The sequence below is a fragment of the Lycium ferocissimum genome, chromosome 3, assembly GCF_029784015.1.
Source record: "Lycium ferocissimum isolate CSIRO_LF1 chromosome 3, AGI_CSIRO_Lferr_CH_V1, whole genome shotgun sequence".
Classification (NCBI taxonomy): domain Eukaryota; kingdom Viridiplantae; phylum Streptophyta; class Magnoliopsida; order Solanales; family Solanaceae; genus Lycium; species Lycium ferocissimum.
The window spans coordinates 30,252,479-30,268,131 of NC_081344.1; the positions used below are offsets into that span (position 1 = coordinate 30,252,479).

The following is a 15,653-nucleotide window of genomic DNA, read 5'->3' on the forward strand; positions in this document are numbered from 1 at the left end:
ATTAATCACTAAGTGTCAACTTTGCAAAACCATACCTAGCTAAACACACTAGCTATCTCAACAGAAAAACAACATCAACTTGCTGAACACATCAATCACCTAATTAAAAAAAACATTCTAACTAAAAGAAGAAGATGTGCAGTAAGGATTGAAGTCCATAGGATGCTCTGGCGTTACACATGTATGCTACTTCCCTGGCAATAGGCTCCCAGTCTCTAGATTTTTGCTCAAATATTCTTTTGTTTCTCTCTCCAGATGGCATAACCACATTCAGCATAGACAATTTTGAAAATCTGGGCTGTCTCTGTAGCCATGTCAATAGTGTGCTCCACAATTGCCTAGCAAAGGTGCATTCCACAAATAAGTGATCTCTAGATTCCAAATGAGCTTGACATAGAGCACAAATTGGATCCACTGTAATTCCCCATTTTTCTAATCTGCCAGTAGTAAGTAGTTTCCCTTGATGCTGCAGCCACATAGTAAATACAACTTTAGGTCTAGCAGCATTTTTATACATCATACGCTTCCATGCTACCCTAGGATATTCAGGCAGAAGCTGGGAATAGATATGTTGTGTCAGGCTTCCAGTTAAAGGATTTAATTGCAATTGTTCTAAGATCTGTCTTGATGCAAAAATCTGTCTAATGATCCAGCAGGCCTAAGGAGGGACTCTAACAGTATCAAGGGCTTGCCCTTTGATATACTACTCGTTAATCCATTTAATTCGTAACTTGTCTTCCTTATGAGTGAGGTCCTAGTAGGTCTTAGCAACAGCAGCTTTGTTCCAGATGGCAATATTTATGAGATTCAGTCCTCCACAAAATCTTGGTAAACACATCTTCTCCCAAGAGACAAGAGATTTCTTAGTTATTGTATTAGTCCCATACCAGACAAAGCTTCTGCAATAGGCTTATATTAGTTTTAGAACCTTGGCTGACATTTTGTAATGACCCGTTTGATCGTTATAGTGCTTCTGACCCATTTATCCTCGTTGACCCTTCCCCAAGCCCTATTAGTTCGTTTTTGACCCGCGGGGATGGGTGGCACTGTTCCCGAGGTAATCGGGCGAGTTTTATGATGACTCATGAGAATTAGAACCTTAAAGTGAAAAACATTTGACCAATAGTTGACGTTTGGATAAACAGACCTTTTTCGGGAATCCGTCGATTTCGAGGGGTCCGGATCGTCGATTATGACTTGGTGGGATGTTAAGTTCGGTTCCTGAGGCACTCAGGAGCATTTTAGATTATCGGTTAGAAAGTTGGTCTTTGGCCATTGGGTGTTGACCCGGTCAAATAGACCTCCATTGGGAGTTCCAAGACCACAAGTGAGTCCGTAGCGTGTTTTTGTGTGAGACTGCATGTCTGGTTTGTATCTGGGAGGTCTCGGGTGATTGTCGGATTTTGGGTTCGAGTTAGTGAAAACCCAGAAATTTTCTGCTGTCTGGTGTCCGCCGTAGCGGCACCATATGCACGGTAGCGGTCCCTCTGTAGCGAGGCCTGGCCGCTATGTCAAGTGTGTGAGGTTCGTGGCGAGTCGCCACAATGGACGGGGATCCTCTGTCGCGGACTAGTGATAACGAGAAGAGGGCCGGCCGGTTGCGGGCCCGCCGTATGGCGGACGCTGACCGCCGCACAACGACATGGACCAGATGACTATTTAATGCTAAGTTAAAACCCTTCATTTCCTATCCCTACATTATTGTTCCTAAGCATTTTTTAGATGATTTGAGGAGGTTTCAACCAGATTTCTCTTGAGGGTAAGTTCTCTAACCTAGATTTCATTCATTTGCCTTCCTTAAGCATGAATCCATGATAGAAAATCTATAGAACTTAAGAAGGAAGATGGGTTTTGATGTTTACTTTATTATTTGAGTTTTAGTCTTTCAAAATGAGATTTATTGGTGGATTTGACTAATCTAAGCATGAAATTTGTTGAATTAGTGACTAATAGGCTTGAATCTTCCATTTATGTTGATGAATTGAAAGATTGAAAGTTAAGGGTTTATACCCAACTTGGGAGTTTTGACTTGAATGATGAAATTGCCATATTCTTGAGTTAATTTAGCAATTGAGGAGTAGAAGTGAATTTCTAGAACGTTGGGCTTCCTATTCCATCTTTGAAATACCCGTTTTACTCTTGTGGGCCCGTTTTTCCTCTTTTACTTAGTTGTTTTTGGTTGGAATGAATGTATAGCAAAATATGGGTATCGTTGTTTCTCATTTCTAACTTAGAATTCGATAATGGATAGACTTTGAGTACTTGGAGGCTCTTCGAAAAGGAAAGGCGAAGATTTGATTATTCGTGGCTCCAGTTTAGCAGCCATGTAGGTTAGGCTTACCTTTTTGGTTAGACTCCAGTTAGCGAAGCATATGTAGAAGTTAGTTATTGCCGGAGAAATCATGTTAAGCCTTCAGGTATGAAGTTGGGATGAATATTCTTAGGATTGGTATTGTTGACTGATTGGTGGGCTTGCTGCCTCTTTGTGGTTTATTGGCTTGTTGCCATTTGTGTGGTATTGATCTTGTACTTAGTTGCCATATTGTGATTATGATACAATTCTCTCTCAATTATCTTGACATTAACATGGATAGAGGAAAGGACTTGACTTGATATTGATATTGATATTGATATTGATATTGCTATTGTCCATGTGTGGCACGATTGAGATTTGATTATGATTTACACTTGAGATTGATGATTATTGATTTACCATGTGTGCACGATTGAGATTTGATTATGATTTACACTTGAGATTGATACATGCATATCATTCATACACATTCTACATAATTTAGTGACGCGAGCCGTAATTTGATATTAATAATGATAAGAGGGAAAGTGAAACATCCAAGGCTTCTTATTATGGTGTTTGCTATGTGCATATTTCGTATGGCGTCACTTGCATATAGATTTGGTGTTATCTATGTGGTCTGAAGGGAAATTGTTCAGGACGTGGCATTATACAGATTAGAGAAATATTTCATATTTGGTAATTGATTTACGGATGTTGTTATGCTTATTTACCCCCATGATTATTGTTGAAATTGGCATTCATACATGCATTTCAACCTACATTTCTCATGACACTTTGATATAAACTGTGATTTGGTAGGGATGATGCTAAGTGAGTGTAACGCCCCAAAACCCTCTCAGACGAGACCCGTATCCGACATCATGAACAATATCGGAAGAACCTAAAAGATGCAATAACAACACTTGAACCCGCCAGGTTCAATATTCGCCTCCAAACGCTTATAAAATAAAATACAATCAAATTATGATATATGAATTAAATCGCGGAAGTCTTTAATATTATAAAACTTAATCAAAATGGCGAACGCCCCCCGTAGTTAAACAAAACTACAAAACTCAACAACTACCCACAAGAATGTGTACTATGGAGCTTCTAAGATAAAAGAGTAATTGTCTGACACATCGGGACGCAACCCAAAAAAAACTAGACTAGTAAATAAATATGATAGGGGGTGTCCCACGAATGAACATGTGGGCTCACCAAGTTAGCAGCAATAACAAGTCCTTCCTAAGCGTTTTGAGTATCAAGAACATGCTCTCCTCCGTTACCTAACGTACCATCAAAACAACAATGGTATACCTGAGTACTTCGTACTCAGTGAGTGCCTGAGGGACAACAAGTACTATGAAAATAAAGTACAATAAAACTTAAAGAAATCAGTTCTGAGGATAGTATGAAACAACGTGAAATCAGTTACTCAGCTTGTGTATCTCAATAAGAATTATCGAAACTGATTATAAAGCCTTTTGTGAAGTTACAACTTTCAAATATGCTTTTTAAATTGATCATGATTATCAACTACAAGGGCCCATAAAAGGATAAGGATATCACACTTGCCAATACAGCCCAAGAATCAATAACATCGGGCGGATGACTCAGAGGTTCCCTAAACACAAGCACCACACCGGAATATGTAATTCTCGATGGCTATCCTTTCTCCCAAATAGCTAGGCATAAACCGAACCCCGGGTGGTGAACTCGGCAGTGGCCACTCTTCCTCCCGAATGGCTAGGCATAAACATACCAGGATTCATAAAGGACTATCCTTCCTCCCGAGTAGCTAGGCCAAACACAACAACAAAGTTCATAGCATAGAAGCCGAATGAAAATTTATCTCAAGGTAGTCACATCATCAATTAGCATTTAAGTTCATCATGTCATTACAAAGATACATCATTTCATTGATAATCTTGAAACCGTTTCCACTTCCTTAAACAAGGTTCAATTGTCATAGTTCATCATAAAACACCATTACCAACCCTTAACCATTATTGATGACCATCTCTTATAGAGGAAAACGATTAGAATTACGTATACATGTATAGAGTATAATACAATCAAGGTTTAATGCGGGATTGTCCCCTCACGCACACTAACCACAATCAAAGCATGAAATAGGGTTTCAAAAGTATGGAAAGTTCACCTTTTTATTCAATAAAGAACTTTTGAATGAAATTTATACTTCCAAGATTAATTTCAAAAGGAGACATACATCCAAAACCAGCTTTCAAAAGAGAGATATACATTCCAAAATAAGGTTTTCAAAAAGAGACATACCTCAAATCCCGCTAAAAGCTAGCAAAACGGAATTCCCAAGGTTCAACAATCAATCTACAATTGTGAATTCCCAACAATTCTCCTCTACAACCGTTCTTGAATCGAATTCTCACAATCTATGGAATAGGTGATGTTTCTAATGTTAATATTCGTTAGATAGAGGTATTAATCATAGGAATTGGTCAAGAACTTACCTTATATGTTTTGGGGGAAGCCTTAGGGTTGTTTGCTCTCAAAAGGTCGTCCTTCATGGGTTTCCTACGAAGTTGGAATATCTGATAAATGAACTTTCGAGTTAAGCGTTGAATTTATAGCACTGAGAAATTGGACCCCCTAGCTCACCGAGCGAGCCCCAAATCCATGGGTGACCTCGCTATGGGCCGCGCTCAGCTAGGACCTACCTCGCTTTGAGCCGCGCTCAGCGAGATCACCCTCCAAAAAGGACTTAGTCGAGTTTTCTTAAGTTTTCACTTTTGGACCCCCCTACCTCGCTCAGCGAGGGCTATGGAAAGCCCTACCTTGATTTGGGGCGAGCTCAGCGAGCTCCCCTATCCATTTCACACTAGGTCAAAAATTTACGATTTTTGACATCTTCGACATCGCTCAGTAAAATGGTCTTAACTTCTAGCACAGAGCTTTGTTTGAGCTTCACCATATATCGTTAGAAAGGTATTTCAAAGATATACAACTTTCATTAAGTATTCTTTCCCAAAATCTAAACGGATTTTGACGAAACTATCCTAGAAGTCAAAGCTACTGAAATTTAGACGAGTTTGAGAACTCTTACGAACTTCACTATTTGGTTTGACTCCAAAACGTACGTTTATCACCCGAATTCATCCCGAAGGGATTCATATAGCAAAAATATCATCTTAATACTAGTTTTACACATTCACACCTAACTCGAATTTAGGAGGTGTTACGGTGAGAGAGTGTAGTCTCCGAGGTTCTTTGTCGGAGCGTAAGAGAGAGAGAGAGTCCGTGATCCGAGGTCATTTATCGGAGCGGAATGAGTGTACGTTGCCTAAGGTCTCTTTCTGGGAACGAATGAGTGCTTGATGCCCGAGGTCTCTTGTCGGGATCGAGAGAGTGCTTGTCGCCAAGGTCGTTGCCGGGACGAGTGGTACATGAAATTCGCGGTTTCCCCATGGGTCATGACTATCAAGACATTGAGGTATTCCGTCCGTAGAATGTGTGTACGATATGAGAAAGTTGGCCAGTGCATTGCATTGCATCGCACACGCATCCAGATTACATCCGTTCACATCTTTGATTCTGGTTGTTGTATTGCATGGTGCATTTTAGCCTTGATTCCTTGGTTGTTGATTTACTGAAGATGTTGCGTGCTTGTTAATCACTTACCTAGACACTTGATGGATTCGAGGGCTAGAGGTTCCACCTAGGCTATGACTGTAGACTACTGAGATCTAGTGCGGTTCACATTATTGCAAGACTTACGTGGATGTGCTTAGTGACTTACGTGGATGTACTTAGTAACTGCATTTGGACTGCTTATCTGCCTATCTTTCAGTTTCTTTCTTTTATGTATGTTAGCTAATTGTTGTCGGCCATTTACGCCTACCAAAGACTTTTTGTTATTTGTAATCGACATTACTCTTGCTACACCTTTTTTCGGTGTAGCTAATTTACAAGGTCTAGAGGCAACCATTACGACGACAGTAAGGGTAAATGGTAATTAAAAAAGTCTAAACTTAAGGAGTCTCTACGAAATTAGGGGACATGTACCTCTGTTCTATAAATTAACTCTACCATAGCGACAAACTACATCAAGTGCGTGTAACCATTGCAAAGACTCGTTCATCTTGGATTTATAGCTCCCTAATTTCAGATTTATCAATTCTTATCCTTCTTACAACAATGTATTTTGCCAGAACGCTGGTTATTGAAAGCACACAAAATAGTACGTATGAAAAAATACATTTACATTCACGGTTGCAAAATATCGTTTTTAGTTAAATTAGTATCGTGAAAGATTGGATTCAACGTGACATATTTATATTATAAGTTTCAAAAGTGTTTTTGTTTCTTAAATGTCGTGTCTGACCAAAGACCTTCATAAAAAAAATAGTACCCCGGGTTCACAATAAGTGTTTTTCTAACCTTTTAGATTTGGTTCAAAATAATATTATTGTTTAAAACATCAAGAAGGTATTAATTTTTTCCTTCTTTATTTACCATTGTCTAATAAATGATTTGAAGAAATTTCTAAAATATTTTTGTTTGTTCCTATGTATAGATTAGGATAATTAAGTCAAATAATCCCTTAATTAATGTTATTAAGTGGTTTTTTTTAATGGTATGTGCAAACTTTCAAAGTCTTTTATTGAGGATTTTATATTTATACCAAAAAGTAAATATACGACATATTTTTACAAATACTTTTATCATTAAATCATAATTGCTCCCTTAATTTTTTAATTTTTTTTGGGCTTAATTTGAGAGGGCACATAGTTTAAAAAGTTAAAGAAGACTTTTGAGTCATATAGAAAGTTGAAAGTATACATTTACCAAATTAGAAAAGAGACATTTTTTTTTGCAATAGTATGAAAAGAATAAGATAAATAAATTGAATTAGAAAAACTAATTACTTTTACATTAATTTATAACTTAATTCTTATAAATAAATACGAGCACAATTTAATGTTCCCTTTATGCTGCTGGTATAACTGATGATCTGAGGGACCAGATACTTGGTGAGATGCATTTCACCTTTGGGAAACTTCCATTCAAGTATTTGGGGGTGCCCCTATCATCTAAGAAACTTAACATTAGTCAGTGTATGACACTGGTGGAGAAGATGACAGCCAAAATTAAATGCTGGAGCAACAAATTTCTTTCATATGGAGGCGGGCTGCAATTAAGCAAAAGTATATTATTCGAAATGCAGACTTATTGGGCCCAGGTGTTCTTACTACCCAAGAAGATACTAACACTGGTGAACAATGTGTGCAGGAATTTCTTGTGGGCAGGTTTGAATGAATATACCAAGAGACCACCTGTAGCTTGGGACCATTTATGCCAACACAAGTCTACAGGAGGCCTGAACATATTGGATTTCTTTATTTGGAATAGAGCAACAATTCTAAAGCTAGTATGGGTTGTAGCCAGGGGCGGAGCCAAGTGGTGGCCAGGGTGTCCACCCGAACCCCCTTCGGCAAAAAATTATCATGTATACACAAGATTAAAATTATTTTTTATATATAAATAATAGATGTTGAACTCCCTTGGCTTCCTCGTTTCTTGCTCTTTTATATTTTTGAAACCCCTGGTGAAAAATCCTGGCTCCGCCACTAGCTGTAGCAAACAAGAAGGATACACTCTGGGTGAAATGGTTACATGCATTCTATATCAAGAGAAGTAGTTAGTTAGATGCAGTCACACCAAAGCAAGCAAGCTGGCTAGTGCGAAAGATATTTGAAGCTGGAAAATGCGTAGATGCTACTGCACCTTTTGACTCAGCTATGGTGAAATAAAACAAACAAGGTAAGTTTAGCATTAAAGGAGCATATAAGGACCTCCTCCCACAATTCAATAAGGTTCCATGGAAGAAGTTAGTGATGGTAAAAGGGCTCATGCCCAAACACCATTTCATATTGTGGATGGTGCTGCAAGAGAGGTTAAACACAGTGGACATATTGCTCAAGTTGGGCATAAGAGTGCCAGAGAAGTGCGTCCTTTGTTCCTCCGCAACGATGGAGACTCACTCCCACTTGTACTTTGATTGTCAATATTCCAGAGTTATTTGGCAAAAGTTACTCACATGGTTGGGGTACACTAGACAAGTAGGTAGCTGGATAACTGAAGTGGAATGGTTTTCAAAGCAGATCCGGCATAAGAGAGTGACAGGGGATATATTAGGATCCTTGTTTGAAGCTACAACATATCACGTATGGATAGAAAGGAGCAATAGATGATTCCAATAGAACAACAGAGCCAGTGAGGATAGACTTAAGGAGATTGTACTCCAGATTTTCATTTTGGCCCAACGAGCTAGTGGCTGGAGTAATGTGTTGCAGAGATTTGATAGATTTCGATGTTAAAATTGGAGTATGCTGCTAAATGAAAATATCTCTGCATGTACTCATCCTAGAAGGTGATGTGTAAGATATTACCGATAGTTTAACATACTCTGAACTATAGGCTTACTATGTATTTTGTTCTATGAGAAACTAGTCCTATAGTCCAATGGACTGGTCTGTACCTATCGTTCAGTTTTGGTTAAATATAAATTTTTCCTTTTGACAAAAAAAAAAAAAAAAAAAAAAATGTAAACACTTCTTCGTCGGCAAGTTTAAAAGTTACAAGAACATTTGATAAAGGGCAAAGGTGCAAATATATAACTTTGCGATTTGGATCAGATATACCCCTTCATTGAAAAAGTAGTGCACTTATAACCCTGCCGTTATACAAATGGTGCAAATATACCCTTTTCGCCAATAGAATTTTTCAAAAAAATTATTTAGCTTATTTTAAATTTAAAAAAATGCCACGTGGCTTTAAAAAAATGAGTCCACACTTTTTTTTAGTAGACTTATTTTTTAAAGTCACATAGTAATTTTTTTCTGGTGGGCCTGGTCTGATTCGTTTATAAGAATATCTTTGTGGCTTTAAAAAAATAAGTTTATCGATTTTTTTAGTGAACCAGACCAGACCCATCGGGGAAAAAAATTACCACATGGCATTAGAGAAATAAGTCTACTAAAAAAAAAAAATTGATAATCTTTTTATTTTCAAAGCAATGTGGCATTTTTTTAATTAAAAAATAAGCTAAATGGTTTTTTTTTTTTAAATATTAGAAAAAAAGGTATGTAGCGGTTCTATATTTTTTCCGATTCGGATTTGCACTTGCCTCATTTAAAAAGGAAAGTGTCCTGGGGAAGTACGGTTGTCAATCGTACTGGGAAAAAGGAAAAATATACCTCTACGTGATGATGCTCTAAATGAATATTGTTTAGAGTCGCCACCTAATTTTTAAGAAATTAGGAAAAACCAATTCGAAAAGAGTTTATTTAAAACGACTAAATTTTAAAAGAAACCTAATCTAACCAAATTATGGGTAAGGGTTACGTGATCCCCGGAGAAGGTGTTAAGCACTCCGGTATTAAGGATCCGTAAAATATGGTTGACCTACGGGTTCTAATAGTATGCCTTTGTAGATATGAATTGTTTATAGTGAAAAAATTATTTCGGCTTATATTTCCGCCACAAAGAGTTTAGTTATTCATACAAAATATATCACATTTCAAGAAACGAAAGTGGTAAAAAATTTCCCAAAATTTGGCGTTTTGGATTTCGGACTAGAACACCTAGGTTAACTCCCGAAGGCCTTTAACCTAGGTAGAACACCACGTAAGCCCACCCTTTTAAGTTTTAAGTTTTTAAAGAGTTTTTATTTAAGTGTAGAAAATAGTTTAAGGCATACTATTAGTGTCCATTTGTCAACTATATTTATTTTTTTTATCAATTTTAAACCAATTTTAGTCTTTTTTAGATAGTCCAAGTTTTTGAAAGTCCAAATCAGTCCACAAGTCTTAAATCAGTCCATAAGTCCACAAAACAGTCCACAAGTTCTTAAAATAATCATTTCAGTCCTTATATTTTAAAAAAAATCGATCAGTTTTTGTCCATGTTTGCGAAATAGTATTAATTTTAGGAGAATTGTATGAGTCATATCCTTTTTATTTGAGTCAATTTGTAATATTTTGAAAAGTGAAGTTTTGGCAACTCTTAAACTATAGAATAACTTTTAAAGGTTCCAATAAATAAAATAGATGCTCAAATTTGGAATATAAATTTCATAAATAAAGAGATAAGGAATTGGGCCGACCAAGCCCTATAAGAATGTGTTATGCATTTAGGGTAATCCTCGAGTCCAAACGTATGCTCCATTTTTTGCTCCAAGTTGGTAGACTCGATCTAGATACGTTAGTGGGCCCCATGTCACGACCCATTTCAACATTAGGTCATGCGGGCGCCTACCTTTTTCACCTCTGTAGGCGAACCCTTAACTCAACTTTCACAATAATAGAAAATAGCGGAAGAAAGTAAAATAACGTAAGTATCACAATATAATGTAATATTAGCAAGTGCGGAAGTAAATGAAATCCACCCCAGTATCTTGTCTGGTCATACAAGAGCATCTAAATCCGAATACTAAAGGTCTGAATAATAATACATAAGTAGTCTCAAATCACGTCTCTGAATGGAAAGAAAGACATAAGTAATAGAAGAGTCTTCGAGGTCAGCGGACGCCATGCTCACCCTGGAAAACTCAAATGGAAGCCAAGAGTTGATTAGCCGCGAGTCGAGAAGAGATCCGACTCGATGCTCTCGCATTCACAAAAGAATGCAGACAAGTGCAAAGTCGCACAAACAACGATCGGTAGGCATCATCGGCCGACTAAGCATAGATAACACAATTCGAAAAATAAGTAGATAGCAAGGAATCCAACAAGTATAAGATAATAAGATCACAACCAAGTATTCGTCGTCGCCTACGTAAAGCCTCTAAACCCAAGTACACCAAGTCCGAAATATGTATATATCCAATTCACTCATCACAATAGAATCATCACGATCCATCGTCATAACAGAGTCATCACAATCCAATCATCACAACACCTCAATCAAGTCATAGTGCAATGCAATGCAATAATGGAATGGATGAGATATAATGCCATGCAAATGAGGTGTACACATGTACTCCGGACGGAAATATCGAAGTCTCGGTAGCACAACCCAGTGTGACTCGCGAAGTCTAAGTGCATGCCACTCGTCCCGGATCTTTGCCCAACAGACAGACGGGACCCTGGCCAATTGCTCATAGGGAGAGTCTCACCGGCACCACTCTGGGGGACCCGCGGAGCCCATGCACTAATAACGATTCCGGAATAACATCGGAATCGGCCATGCAACAACGATGCCAGAATAGATCGTCGGTCATCGGCCTCTCACAATCACTCAAGTAAAAGAGTCGCTCAATCAACGATACCGGATAATTACCGGCTAGCGGCCATACATCATGAATATGAGGGAATGTATGCAATGCACTTATCAACAATTCCGAAATTGAACCTCGAACATCGGCCTTCTCACAATCACTCAAGTAAAAGAGTTTATCAAACATTAGTTTCATACAATCAACGATTTCAGAATGGATCTTCGGACATCGGCCTTTATAGTCACTCAAATAAGGAGTTTATCAAATTTCAATTTACTCAATCAATGATACCGATCGTCACTGAGTATCGGCCGTGTATCATGAATGTGTGAGAATGAGTGCAATGCGTTCATTAAGTATTAACAATCAAGTTCAAAATCACAAGTACCACGAAGAGTACGCCATCAATGTATCATATCACAATACCATCAAGGGTATGCCAACAATGTATCAATATTACTAGTACCAATAACGGGTACGTCAATAAAGGTATCACAATGCAAATACCAACAACGGTATGTCAACCATATCTTAGTCAAGATAGTAACACAGATTCTGATATTCACCACTACTTGTAGCATCAACCATCAAATGGAACAATACACACACATAACGGGGTGGCTAGTCCCAACACATATCAGGGCCCAACGTAAGGCAATATCCGACCCAACTTCATACCCGAAGATTCGCATGCTGTCTCCGACATTATATTCTAAATATGTGTTTCGCTATGCATAGTCTCACTAGAGGTAAGCCATTACCTACCTGGATTGCCGAACCGCAACACCAACAAGTCACTCTATTGCCTTGCCCTTCCTCTAAAGCTCAGAACCCAAGTAGTCTAAGCATAATCGAATTCTAAATTAGAAATCATGCTAATATTGCTATGACATCAATTAGGTCCATTTTAACTCTAGAAATTGGGAAAATGGGCCCACAAGGGCAAAACGGGAAATTCGCGGGCAAAATACCAAATTAAGTGCTAGGGAGTCCTAACCCAACCATTAATTATTGAATTAACTCAAGAATTGTCCCAAATCTGATTTCAAGTAAAAACCCCCAAATTGGGTATTAACCTTAATTCTCCAAATCCGAAATTCAACATTAAAAGTGGAATATATGAGGTTACTAAGCTTAGATTCATCACATTTTAACATCAACATCATTAATTTATCAATTATAATCCTAAGAACAAGTCTCCCAAAATCCTCCTTCAAATTCCATTTCTAAGGGATAGAAAAGGGAAGGGGAAACTCTATGATGATTGTGAATTAAGAGGAGTAAAGGATTAGACAAAGTTTTACCTCCAAGAATTTCTTCAATTTGACTCCAAGAACAGTATCCCCAAGCTCCAATATCGAGATCTGAAATAATGAGGGTCTAAGACTCATTTAATGAACAGTCACTGCTCGTCACCGCTGTAGCGGTACCTGGACCGCCCCAACGGCCACCTGACCACTTCAGCGGTAAAGCCAAAATTGCTGGGACCCCTTGAGCAGCAGGGCTACCGCCCTAGCGGTGCCGCTGCTGGTGCCGCCAAAGCGGACACCAGACACCAGAACTTGGCCTATGTTTTTCGTTTCGATCTGATTTTTCGACTAACTCCCAAGGCCATCTGCTCACATACCAGATACCTAGTCTCACATAAAAATGTGCTATGAATGCGCATGTGGCCTCGAAATTTCCAATAGAGGTCTCGCTGACTGAGTCAACCACCGATGCCTTAATTCTCATTTCCCATCCAATGTCCCGAAATGCATTCGAATGCATTGGGAACCGAATCAAACACACACACAAGTTCTAAACGACTATCCGGACCTCTCAAAATTGACGAAATTCTGAAAAAGGTTCGTTTGCCCAAAAGTCAACTTTGGGTCAACCACTTCCACTTTTAGCCCATATTTTTACCAAAGTTACCTGAATCCGGTCTAGACACCCCAGGAAGCATATCAGCGGTCCCCTTGGGTCAAAAGTGAGCCAATCAATGCTCGGGAATGGACAAAAGTGCCAAAAGAACTATAATGACCAAATGGGTCGTTACATCAGATACCAATTGAACCGTTGCTCGTCCTCGAGCAAAGAAAAGAAGGAAAGTAGGAAATACCTAAATCAGCGAACAACGGGGATATCGGCTACGCATATCGTACTCGCCTCAAGTAGCCTCTTCCACAGGACGGTGCTTCCATTGCACTTTCACAGAAGCAATCTCCTTGGACCTCAACTTTCAAACCTGCTTATCCAAGATCGCGATAGGCTCCTCCTCATAAGCTAAATTCTCATCAAGCCATATAGAATACCAATGGCTAATGTAGGTACTGTCGGCATGGTATCTCTTCAAAGATCGAAACTTGAAAAATCGGGTGAACTCCCGCTAAGCTCGCGGCAATGATAACTCGTAAGCTACATCACCGATACATACCCACGATCTCAAACGGGCCAATGTATCTAGGGCTCAATCCCGTCCTCTTACCAAACCTCATAACACCCTTCATGGGTGAAACCTTCAATAGAACCTGATCACCAATAGCAAACTTCGAATCCCGAACCTTCCGATCCGCATACATCTTCTCGGCAGCTCGAGCCGCCATGAGTCCGGCGAATAACTCTCACTCTCTCAAGGGACTCCCTCAATAGATCCGTGCTCCCGAGTCGAGCCTTGAACCCATCGAACTAACCAATCGGAGATCTACACCTCCTACCATATAAGGTCTCAAAAGGCGCCATGCCAATACTCGAATGATAGGTGTTGTTGTATGCAAACTCCACCAAGGGCAAGTGCTGATCCCAATGACCACCAAAGTCAATAACACACGCTCTCAACATGTCCTCGACCACCTGAATGGTCCGCTCGGACTGGCCATCGGTCTGGGGATGGAAAGATATACTAAAGTCCAATCGGGTACCCAACTCATCGTGAAATGCTCTCTAGAATCGGGAAGTGAAGATAGTACCCCCGATCAGATACAATAAAAATAAGGATCCCATGTAATCTCACAATATCCCGAATATACATCTTGGCTAACTTCTCCACAATATAAGAAACCTGAACTGGAACAAAGTGAGCGGACTTAGTAATCGATCCACTATCACCCAAATAGAATCAAACTTGCCAAGGGTCTTCGGAAGACCTGTGACAAAGTCCATGGTAATCCTCTCCCACTTCCACTCAGGAATGGGCATCCTCTGAAACACCCCACCGGGTCGCTGGTGCTCATACTTTACCTATTGACAATTTTCACACTTAGCCACAAAATCAACTATATCCCTCTTCATACGGCGCCACCAATAGTGTTGTCTTAAGTCACGGTACATCTTAGTCACTCCCGACGAATGGAATAACGAGAGCCGCGGGCCTCGTATAAGATCAACCGAATCGTATCACCAACACGAGAAACGCATACGCGTCCTCTAATCCTCAGAATGGCCTCAGAATCAGTCACGACCTCCTTGGCCTCCCCTCTCGACACCCTATCTCTGATCTTGCTCAACTGGGAATCCTAAAACTGATGAGCCTTGATCCAATCCAATAACTGTTACACCTCGAAAAAAATTTCGTTAATGCACAGTGAATAGACTAACGAAGGGCACAAAGTATACACTGTTTCAATAAGTAATAAATAGCATTTGATGATTCTAAATGAGATTTCAAAGACATTCGAGGTAAGAGACGAAAGTTTGCCAAGAAAGGCAAGGTATATGCTATGTATTGGAAAGGATGTACGAGTGATGAGTTAGTGATGACTTAGTGATGTCTTGGAGAAGAGTTATAATGTCCCTTAGATTGTTAATGAGGTGCTAAACAAGTGTTAAGAAGGTTCCATAAGGATTGGAGATCAAACGAGTCGACGAGAAAGAGTTTGGAAAAGTTGGGCATTATACGGCCCAACATACTGGCCGTATAAAACATACTGGCCGTATGTTAGGCCGTATGTTCTGCCCAGAATGGGATTTCACTGGACCAAATCTACGGCCAGTATAAAATATACGGACCATATGTTGGTCCGTAGAATTTGGTCGGGACAGCTTCTAAAATTTATATAAAAGACCAACCTCATTCAATTTATTTCATTTCCTCACTTCACACTTCAAGAACACTCT

At 39.2% G+C, this 15,653-nt stretch overlaps 1 protein-coding gene across 1 annotated transcript; it reads right to left on the reverse strand.

Moving 5' to 3' along the window:
• Positions 1-121: 121 nt before the first annotated feature.
• Positions 122-14,143, reverse strand: LOC132048831 (uncharacterized). The gene is made up of 3 exons (XM_059439515.1): positions 14,069-14,143; positions 12,860-12,919; positions 122-556 (listed from the first exon to the last, which is right to left on the reverse strand). The coding sequence occupies exons 1-3, from the start codon at positions 14,141-14,143 to the stop codon at positions 122-124; spliced, it is 570 nt and encodes a 189-aa protein (XP_059295498.1).
• Between the last annotated feature and the right edge of the window lie 1,510 nt (positions 14,144-15,653).